Source organism: Echinops telfairi, unplaced genomic scaffold (assembly GCF_000313985.2).
Source record: "Echinops telfairi isolate 266 unplaced genomic scaffold, ASM31398v2 ScPeMD7_1;HRSCAF=3_0, whole genome shotgun sequence".
Taxonomy (NCBI): Eukaryota; Metazoa; Chordata; class Mammalia; order Afrosoricida; family Tenrecidae; genus Echinops; species Echinops telfairi.
In genome coordinates this window covers 64,963,539-64,975,032 of record NW_022103896.1, presented here as the reverse complement: position 1 = coordinate 64,975,032, position 11,494 = coordinate 64,963,539, and the positions used below count along the sequence as shown (strand labels likewise).

General features: G+C 42.7%; 1 protein-coding gene across 1 annotated transcript in view; it reads left to right on the top strand.

The window, feature by feature from the left end:
* Window positions 1–399: 399 nt before the first annotated feature.
* Window positions 400–11,494, top strand: part of PI15 (peptidase inhibitor 15) — a 29,188-nt gene continuing 18,093 nt past the window's right edge. The window contains exons 1-2 of the mRNA XM_004697511.2: window positions 400–469; window positions 1,069–1,341. Coding sequence (XP_004697568.1) covers window positions 1,069–1,341 — 273 coding nt within the window. The 5' untranslated portion in view covers window positions 400–469. The remainder of the gene's footprint in view (window positions 470–1,068; window positions 1,342–11,494) is intronic.

Below are 11,494 nucleotides of genomic sequence, written 5' to 3'. Positions count from 1 at the left end.
CACACACACACACACACACACACACACACACTGGTCTGGGAACAGTAACTGGAAAGCAGTCAATAAGTAAAATAACCACTCACAGAAAAGGTGGAAGCTTGGGGGCAGGGGGGGTGAGGGGCTTGTCTTTTATGGTTTGTATTTTTGCAAGCTGTGGGTGTGACTCAATTTCCTCACCACCCACATAAAAAGGTTGCCACCCAATCACTGTGTTTTCTATCCAGGAGCCCTCCCCCTTTGAATTTGGCTCGGAGAGACCTTAAGAACGACTGCCCTTTCTGGACATTGCATGCTGTGACATATAAAAGCTGTTAGCAGCTCCTGTAGCCAGCAGCATTCAAACCTTGCAGAGTTTTGCTCTCAGAGTTTGTAATAAGACACACTCTTCTTACAAGAGTTCAAACTACAGCATAGCAAACAACTTAATCGTTTTGGAAGAACGATATATTCATTTTGGCATTGTGCAGAGGTAAGCTCTTTAGCTCGACAAGTTTATTTTGCATGCATTGATCTTAAAGTAGCTCACTTCCCTTTAAGAAACGAGAGTGGAATATTATAAATCTTTTTGTATGTGTTCTGTCACTTGGTGTACAGACATGTCTGGGAGACATTCCCAGCACACTACCTGTTACCTGTGATGTACCTGTTTTTCCATCTCCACTCTCAAGGTGAACTTCCGTGCCTAGAGCGCCCCCCTTGCAAATAAATAGGATTGCAGTCTGTGGTTAGGCGTTTAAGACCAGTGGTTCACCTTCATTTGGGGTTAGCAGCCGTGCTGTTGGATTTTTCCCCCCAGCAATAAGAAGGTCCTCCTTGAGGTCTGTCTCCTATCAGTGAAGTAGCACGAAACCTGACTGTGCTTCAGCTTGCTTTCCAGGCGTAGCTTCCAACTGGTTTGGGGTGTTGGAGAGAATTAAAGTAAGCAGTGCTTCTAAGGGATGACCTGTCAGTTCCCATCTTTGGCCACCCCTCCTTCACCCCCCATTTATTTTTCTTTCTTGACCATAATGCTACCTTTCTGCTTGAACACAAACTAAACTGGGTGACCTCTCCTTCTCCACCCCCAAGATGATCGCCATCTCGGCCGTCAGCGGGGCGCTCCTGTGCTCCCTGCTCTGTGAAGCCAGCGCCGTCATTTTACTCGATTCCGCTGACTCGGCCCCGCCAACCAATAATGCCACTGAGATTGAAGCTGCTCTCGAAGCTCAGCTAGATTCTGTGGACATCCCCAAAGCTAGGCGGAAGCGCTACATTTCACAGACTGACATGATCGCCATTCTTGATTATCACAATCAAGTCCGGGGCAAAGTGTTCCCACCGGCAGCTAACATGGAATACATGGTAAGAAGACCTCTTTTTCTTTGAATTTGGTGGGAGGGAGTTTGTTGTTGTTGTTAAGTTATATGAACTTAGAGGGATAGGTCAGAGACTTGGGGTGGGGGGTGGGGTAATTCATCATAATTTTCTTAAAACTTCCTATATGCCTATTCATCTTAAGTACTGTTTCATCGTGAAATTAAAGGAGGGGGGGTCAACATGAATTTTTAGTCTGTGAAAGCTATACTGAATGATGAACCAACCACCTCTTGCATAAGGAACATGGATAAAGTGTGAGCTGTTTTAACAAATAACCTTTAGACGGTCCATTTTTATTTTCTTTGAGATGGAACTTTTACTGTACTTTCATTCTCTGCGAGTTATCAGTTAAAATATTTCTGGGAGATATTTCTTTAAATTATTGGTTTCATGTGCATGGTTTATTCTCTGGTTCGGAGTCTTTCTGCTTCTTGGACAAAGCTCGTCCCCACACCACTCTATTTCTAGTCGAAGAGAACAAGCTGGCGCTGCCCTCATTGTGACGTCCTGCGCTTTCGTTTAGGTGACAGGTAAGCCAGGACACTTGCACACTGTTCCACTGACAGAGAACAAATCCGGTGTTCTCTCGTTAAAAGTAGGCTCTCTATGCTTAAATCATTTGACTGAGGAAGCACCAACTTCAAGTGGCTACTGAAAGGACAAGCTTGTCTTTTAAAACTCTCTTTATTTCTGATTTTAAATTTCTGGAACATTATGGTTAGACATCCAGCATCTTACAAGAGGACAACTTGGAGCATTGAAAGGCAACGAAGACCACAAAGATGGTGTTTATCAATGGGGTTGGAGGGAGATGGTACCACTAACACATTTTTTTAAGTCTTAACCTTACATTTGTTTTTGTTTTTGTTTCCGATCAGATTCTGAGTTTGTCCTTTTTTATTCACATAACCTTTTAAAGTTTAACTAATGGCAGATGTCAGTGTCATAGAGAAAGGAAAGGTTTTCTAAAGGCCGGGAGCCATTGTGCCAAAAATTAGAATTTAGACAATATGCAAATGGGTTTTCCTAGGATTTCTTAAAACAAAACAAAGATGTAGTTGGTTCTGCTTTATAAGAGACAATAGAAAGCCAAGATTCAGGATATGAACTCTGGAATCTAACTGTTTGGGTTCAGATCCTTGTTCTGAAATATATGAGGGGCCTTCAAAAAAAAATCCTGTATATTTTCTTTCCATATTTCCCACAAACTTTTTGAAGCTGTATGAATTCATAATCATACTATGCTCAATTTTCATCATCTCTAACATTGAGGATTAAAGAGCTATCTGCCTCATAGATTTGTTATAACGAATGTATATGTTGGTTAGCCCTGGGTTGGCACAAACCCTTAAGCACTTGGCAACTAAGGCTGACAGTTTAAATTCACTCAAAGGCACTTTAGAGAAAACAGACTTGGCCAACTACTTATAACAGGTCAGAGCTAACTGAACTCTTATTGAGCAGAATTCTCCTCTGAAACACATGGAGCCACCATGAATTGTATTTAATCAATAGCAGCCACCCCACCCCTCCCCCCAATTTACAGCAATGTAAGAAAACAGTTGATTTGGGGGAAACTTTTTAAGAAAGATGCTCAGTGAAATCAATTCAAGATCTAAACATAGAAAGCATTACCCACATTGAAAATGTGTTATGTGTTCCTAGCAGTTGAGGCCCAAATAAATGTAACATTTTACTATAAACTATGAGAAGATTGTGGAAAAGATTCCACGAGGGCTCAGAAAGCACATAAGCAGACTGAATTTACAGACACCTTCTTGGTAATGAAGGAGCCCTGGTGGTATAGTGGGTTACGCACTGTGCTGCTAACCCCAAGGTCAACAGTTCGAATCCATTAGCCGATTCCGTAGGAGAAAGCAGAGGTCTTCTGCTCCCATAAAGATCGACAACTTTGGAAATGCAAAGGGGAAGCTCGACTTTGTTGTGCAGAGTCATGAGGAATAGGATTTGACTGTGCCAGTGGGGTTGGTTTTTCCTGGGGCGCAGAGCATTGATCTCCAGATGAAGAAATTAATGACTAGGACCACTGAGTCACCTAGGCACCAATCTGAACTCTGCTGCCTGTGCTGTGACCATGTATTACACCAAAACCAAACCTGCTGCTGAGTTCATTCCAACTCATAGTGACAAGAGAGGGCAGAGTAGAACTGCCTCTTTGGGCTTCCCAACCGGTGACTCTTTGTAGGATTAGAAAGCATCGTCTTTATCCTAAGGAGAGGTGAGTGGTTTTGAACTGCTAGCCTTGCAATTAGCAGCATATTCACAAAACCCACTATGCCACCAGGGCTTGTGTGTTACCTATATACATCTCTAAATTTACCATAGATGAAATTTCTTTTATCTGTGAAATGGGAAGAATAATATAGGTAATACATCTTATTACCAATCAATACAGTCTAAGCAATGAATGAAGCGTTGTGTTTTTTTTTTTAATGATATTGCAAACCAAGGGGGCATCATGGATCAAAGACAGGAGAGATAGACTGAAGCATGATTTGTGATCACCGGCAAATCCAGAGGTTGGCTGTTTGAACTTACTTAGAGATGCCCCAGAAGAAAGGGCTGTCAGTCTGCTTCCATAGAGAGAGCCCCTGGAGGACCCGATGCCGCTGCTCGACTCTGCAGCATGTGGGCTTTTCACGGGTGAGACTCAGCTTGGCAGTAACTGGATTGGTCATGGTTTGGCCTTGCGTTAGAAGGGAATGAGATTATGAACAAAATAAATGGGCTGTAGTGTAATTGTCATTTTTTGAAGGTTGAAGCTTGGTCAGGAAAGGGTTTACTCAGAAGGCATAGAAGAGGGTGAGGGTGTTGAGCTACAATATGAGCTTTCAGACAGAGGAAAGGGAAAAACTGATTGGTTGAATTCAGGGGAAATGAAGGCACCTGATTTTAAAAATTCATAAACTAAAAAAGTCATATGAGTCAACTGACCAATGAAATTATCGAGTTCATTGGAATTGCTGATGAAGATGCAGCGAAACCTTCAAGGGAAGTACAATGGCACAGTTAGCTTGGAGGAGGAACCCAGGCTATAAAGTCCACTGCTGTGGAGTCCATTCTCATACTCAGAGACCCAGACCGAGGAGAGCAATGTGAAGGCCCGGACATTTTCTATACTACAAACCCACCGCCATCAAGTCAAATTCAACTTGCAGTGACCCTGAATAGGGTTGCTGTGACTCCGAATCTTTAGAAGAGCCATCTCTCTCTTACAGAGAGGTTGGTGGATTTGATCTGCCAACCTTGGAGTTAGCAACAATTTAGGACTTTCTGCTTATTATTTGGCCACCTTACTAATGGCCTGAGACCCTTCTCCTGGCTTTCAATTAACCTCATCAGAAGATGCTCATTGGTCCAGGGCTTTTTCTAACGGCATCAGCCTCATGCCTCATCCCTTTCATTCACAGCTTTTCTCTCTGAGCCTTGCCCATGCCATTTCTTGACCTGCTAATGTCTCTTCTTTAATTTATGATCTTTATCATCCTGCCCCTCAGGGTTTATATCAAAATGCTGTGTACTTTATAAATATATGTATTTCTTATCCTCACAACCCTATGTCTGCTTTTGAACTACTGTCACTCTTTACAGCTGGCATATGGTTCTCATTGAAATCACCCATGACTTACAGATAGGGGTCAGCCATCATTTGTTACATTTCAGTTGAAATTCCTGTGAATTTTCATATGCTTACACATGTAACGACAGTACTGGTGTTATCCCAGATTCTCTTCTCAAGCAATACACTTCGAGTGCAGTCATCACCTATTGGTCAGTCACAGCATTTGTGTTGGTCGATTCTGAGCAGTATTCCGTGGAGTTTCCAGAGTTAGACAGACTACTGAGGCCCTCGTGATCCACTTCTGAATGATGAGATAACTCTAGATTACACCCACCTGGTCCACAAGGATAGTGCTATTGAACACTAGCTCATGATGAGTGAGGAGCTGACTCCACAACCGCGAACAACAGCAACATAATTATTTTAATATCATTTTCCTCCCACTTTTAATATTTCCCACTCTTACATGACACAAGCAAGTGGCACCTCAATGCTAAGAATATAAATTCTAAAAAATAAGTAGTTTTATATTCTCGAAGTCTTTGGTGATGCTATGTATATGTGGTGACACAAGCAAGTGACTGCTTCACTGCTTATCAAAAGATTAGTGGTTCCAACTCACCCAGCAACTTCGTTGGAAACAGACCAGATATTCTAGCCAAGTTTACGGTCAATAAAACTCTCTGGGACAAGGGGGCGGACTTTATGGAGCAGCTCTACTTCGTCATATGAGGTCACTATGAGTCACAATTCCCTTGAGGGTACTCCACAACAATCAGCACACTCAAGAGTTGGCCTTCGTGTTATGAGTGGTTGGTATGCCCCTCGGATATTTTGTTACTGAGTCTAGTAAATATATAGTTAAAATACTTAATTTTCTAAAACAGTGGCTCTTCAAAGAAATAATAGAGCTAGAACTTAAAATGTGCACGTTGAACTTCTTTTCTTTTGGTTTCTATTCAACAATTTGTTTATTGACTGATTTCCAGAGCTCCTGAGACAACAGCTGGTTTTCATTCTTCCTAAGGGCAGCTTAGACCACAAACCACATTCGTTTCTTAGAGTAAGAATTTCCCCAAGAGAATGAAATAGCAAGACTCACACATAGAGTGAGATTTGGAGATGATTCCCTAAATTCATATCAAGTAAATGAATTAATCTGAGGCTCCTCCATTAGAGCAAGGGTCCTGGGGAGGCACAAAGGTAAAGGCATTCAGAAGCTCCCTGACAGACTGGAGGTTTGCGTCTACCCAGAGGTTGGGGGAGAGGCAGGCACTGGAACACTCTGTGAAGTGCAATTATACTCTGATAAACACGAGGTCCCCGTGAGTTGAAGTTAACTCAATGACAACTGTTTTTAAGCCATGCAATGTTCCTGAGGGGAGGAACAGGGGGATGAGTGCTCAGGAAGTCAAAGGCTGGTGTGACACTGGGAAATGCGGTGATGGCAGTATTATGGGAGAAGAAAAACTTCACATGTAAGCTGGGTTTTTAATGAGTTTGAAACAAAATTGAAGAGCACTTAAAGTGAGTTGACCAGACGTCCCACTTTTGGCAGGACAGTCCCGATTTTTGGTGTTTTAAAAAAGTCCCGATTTTTGGAAAGAATGCACAGCAAGCTAAGGAACGGTCTATTTGGTCCATATAGACCAAATTTTTAATCAAGAACCCCTCCACCCCCTACCCCGGTCAATGGTGTCCCGCTTTAAATCTGGTCACCTTAACTTAAAAGCAAGTAGGGAGACTGGAAGTTTTGCACCTAGTGTCAGAGCTGCAGAGCCTGGTGGCATAGCAGTGGCACCTTGACAAGGTTGGCAGTTACAAACCACTAGCCACTTCATGGGAGTAAGATGAAGCTTTCTACTCTCATAAAGTGTTGCAGTCTCAGAAAGCCACAGGCAGTTCTAAGCCGACCTATAGTCTCTAGGAGTCACATTCAACTTGATGGCAGTGAATTTGTTTTGTTTTCGTCAGAACTTCACTTCAGAAATGTGCCTCTGGCATTGGGCGAATTGAGATTGGCCGTGAAAGTGGCCTGAGAAGTGGTGACATGGCCTAAGTGATGTCACCCCTTGGGAGTGTCATGTTTAGACAAAGGGAGGGAGGAGCCACATCCCTCCAGGCTGACTGTGGGTGAGGTGGTGTCACGTGGTGGAAAAGCAGCAGACCGAGCGAAGGACTTAGGGTGGAAATGAACTCAAGAACTTAAATCTGACCAAGGAAAGGATAATGTGATTTCAAGATGCTGCAAGCTTTATTGATATATTGTTATGGGCTCTTGTGTCACTTTGAAGACTCAGCAACTCTGGATGCCAGAGTAACTCTCCCCGAGACTTTTCTAGGCTGCCATCTTTATGGGCAGAGATCCACAGGGTCGTCTCCGCTGGGGTGGCTGCTGGGTCTAACCTCTAACCTTTCGGTTGCAGTGGAGTTCTTAATCACTATGCCACCAACACTCCTTATATTAATGACTTTTATTTAGGGAAGGGTTGTATGTAAATATTACTCACAGATCTAATAAGGCTTCCCATGCTTTTCTGAAGGATCCCTGGTAGCAGGGTGGGTTACGTGTTAGACTGCTGATTGCAAAGTCAGTATTTCAAACCCAGGTGCTGCTCCCAGGGAGAAAGATGAGGCTGTCCGCTCCCGTAAGATTTACAGCCTCAGAAACCTAGGAAGCAGTTCTCCTCTGACCTGCTGGTTTGCTCTGAGCCATTACTGACTGGATGGCCAGGGGACTGAGTTTTGGTTATGTTTTTGTGGAAAAGGAAATATATATTCCAATTACTGTGCCATGGCAGGTAATAAAGTCACAGAAACAGACCGGAGTGAGTGAATGAAGAGTAGATCAATGCACTCTAGGAAACCGCCAATAAATCAGGTGCCTAAGATGAGTGATCATTTAGAACCAGGGATAAAGATTTTTTTCTTTGTACTTCATGTAGATGATAATGTGGACAATGAGGACAACTTGTTCGTTGTTTTCAAATTGTATTCAGTAGTTAACTAAACACTTGTGGTATCTATTCTGCGCTTTCTTCAATGGCATTTCTCATCCCAAATGGCACATTGCCTCTCATTTGGAAAGAACAAATCAATTTTCTTATTTTAAACATGAGAAATGTGATGTTTCTAACCTAAATCTTCTCAATGAATGCTTCTCTGACCACTAGAAAGCTCCTGAGAAGTGTTCCCAGAAAGCAGTGAACCAAGAAGGATTGCTGACAGGCAGGCACTTCGCCAGCGCGTTCAGAAGTCTGCATTCCTGTTCTCCTGGATGGAGAGCCTTTCCAGGGCTGGGACTGCAAGTGGAGATGAGGCACATTGATTAGGGATTTTCTTCCCAAATGCCCGTTGCTTAGTACTGTTGTTGCCGCTAGATATTCAGTCAATGTTTACTAATAACACCCCAGATCATGGACCACAACTGCCCATGAGACTTTCCCGGCAATAATCTTTACGGGAGCACAACACCAGGTCTTACTCCTGTGGGGTTACAGGGTGAGGTTTGAACCCAATCTTTTTGTGAGCAGCCAGGTGTTTAACCACTGCACTTCCAGGGCTATTTTACTTGGTACTGTTTATATACAACAACTATAAGATAGCAACCTGTGTGTCTATTTTACTTCTGTTCAGCTCAACACGTGTATGAGAAAATTCATGGACATATTCTGTCACCTTTTGATTCCAGTTTCTCAAACACGGTAGAAAAACTGAATCATAGGTAGACCACATATAGTCTGATCTAGTACTACCTAATATTCAGCACTGCTATTTTATGGAAAACAATATTGCGCCACCTGCAACACTGGATCAAAATAATTTTATTGGATTCTTCCTATTAATTTATTAAACCCCAAATCCCATCTGTCTCATGGGCAGTAAAACTCCGTAAACACGTGGAATCAGAACTGCATGAAGTCTTTTAACTTTCTTAAGGTAGCCTTGACAAAGGATTTGGAGCTTGGTGATCTGACAGGCAAGAGTCTTTTAAGATCCAGCACCCATTCCACACTATTTATCAAGTGCCTCCACGTGCCTGGTCCTGGCTGGGTGCTTCAGTCATGCATCAAGGAACATTCTCTAGCATGAGTAAACCAGTCAGCAGTCAAAGCAGTGTGCTGAGGACTGGTAAGTGTCATGGAGTCATTTCTGACGCCTAGCGACCCTATGAACAACAGAATGAAACACTGCCTGGTCCTTCACCATCCTAACCACTGCTCCTAGGCCTGATCCCATTGTTGCAGCCATTGTGTCAATCCATCTTGTTGAGAACATTCCCCGTTTATGCTGCCCTCCACTTCCCCAAACATGATATCCTTCTCCAGGACTGGTCTCTCCTCACATATGTCCAAAGTATGTAAGACCAAGTCTTGTCATCCTTGCCTCTAAGGAGCACTCTGGCCTTCCTTCCTCCTCATACAAATCCGTTTGTCCTTTTAGCTGTCCATCGTGCTTTCAATATTCTTCTCCAGCACCACAATTCAAATGCATCAGTTCCTTTTCTGCTGAGGATTAAAATAAGGTAAATACAGAATGGTGTGAAGGGGACAGTATCCAGGCCAGACTTCAGCTAGAGAGCACTTGGAAAACATCCGGAAAAATAAGAATTTCAAATGTCAAAAAATAAAAATAGATACCAGTATTTGGGAGTTCCTGGGTGGTACAGATGGTTAGCATGCTGATCCGCTAACCGAAAGGTTGGTGGTTCACATCTACTCCAAGACACCTGGGGATAAAAGGCTGGCAGTGTCCTAAAAAATCAAGGATTTATGGCCTGATGGAGCCCACGATGGACACACATAAGATTATCATGAGTTGGATTAAGCTCTATGGCAACTCATTTGTCCAGGAGGGAGCTCGGGAAAAAGAAGGGTGTACATTGGTGGGGGAAGCTGTTCTAAGAAAGAAAAGGGTGAGACCGTACCTACAAAGTCCCAGAGCCAAGAGGTGTCATGTCGCATCCAAGAAGCACCTAAACACGCCTGGTTTGTTTTAAACGCACAAAAGAGAGATTATTGGTTGATAAAGTTGAGGGAGGCAAGCAGGGATGCTTATACTTTAAGATCAAAGGGAATTACAAAGTAAGCTTTCAGCAAGGAAGTGGCATGCTTACATTTACATTTCATTCAGTCATTGGGGCTACAACTTGAGGAATGGGCTGGAGAAAGGAAGGAGTAAAGAAAAAGCCATGAGTCCTAAGGCTGTTATGAAAGTTGGGGTCGAGATCATTGAAGCCTACTCCAAGTTTGAGGCTATGAGGGTGTGAACAAGTGAAGGAATGCTTTGAAGTAGTTAGGAATCAAATCAATAGGACTGACTAACTGGTGGCACAGTGGGTTACCTGTTGGGCTCCTAACTACACAGTCAGCAGTTCGAACTCAACACTCATGCTGCAGGGTACAGGTGAGGCTTTCAGCTTCCGCAAAGAGTAATAGCCCCAGAAGCCCCCAGGCAAGTTCTGCTTGGTCCTGGAGGGTCCTCGAGAGTCAGACTCTACTCAATAGCAGAGTTTCGGTTATATGAAAAGTAGAATGAGCACTTTGTCAAGTAGGAGACCTGCTTTTTAACAAGATGACAGGGTTCATCGGTGCTCAGGAGCCCAAGAGAAAGGGTTGCTTTTAGGAGTATTTAAGTTGCTGTGAGGTTTATGTTCCAGGCAATGCACTTTTGGAAGCTGAAAAAATTGTTAGTGGGTGGAAGGAAATGTTCTTCGACTACAAAGGATCTGGGATGGGAATGTACTTTGGTAGCGCAAATGGGCCGCTGCTATGCGTAAGAGGCACAGGGTAGTATCAGGAGACACCATGGACAGATACATTTATGTATGGACATTCCACTCACTAAATTTTGTACGAATGTTTCATAGGTTCATTTTTTAGATGCAGTGCTAAAAGTTAAGTAATCACTAATACAAATCTGTTTAAGAACCTAGGTAGCGGTAGGCTACATGGGGGATACGTTGTTTATGGAAACTAATCAAAGGACTTCAGATACATAGAGGTAACAAGTCTGGCTAGCTCATATCCTGAATTTACTATATTTGAGAACCATTCGATAATCAAGCAGTGGCCATTAAATGGTTATACAGTTGAAAATTCAGTTGTCTACGAGAATTTCTGAAGAGATGTCGAGGAGGTAGGAAACAAAGATGAAAACTAAGAATTTGCACTGGTCAAGAAAAGCATTTGGCACAAATTTGATCCTAGATTGAGGTTTGGAGGGAAGAGATTAGAATATTTCTAGTCTGTGCTGCCCATAGCATCTGAAATCAGGTAGCAAGCATTCTTTTTTTGACACGGAGATGGGAAAATGCCCAACAAGTTGTGTGTTTAGACTAAACTTTCACAAAATCTCTTAAAATTTCACACCACATATTCCAAACTGAAACAACCCAGGAATGTTACTTAGGGATACATGTTTTGTCTACTAAAAAGTGCATAGAATTCATATTTCATAATTTAGTTAAAGATAAATGTTTTACCAAATCATGCTCTCTGCATTCCAGCAAGATCATGTTTTCCGCAGCAGTAGGTAGGCGGAAAGGCATTTGAA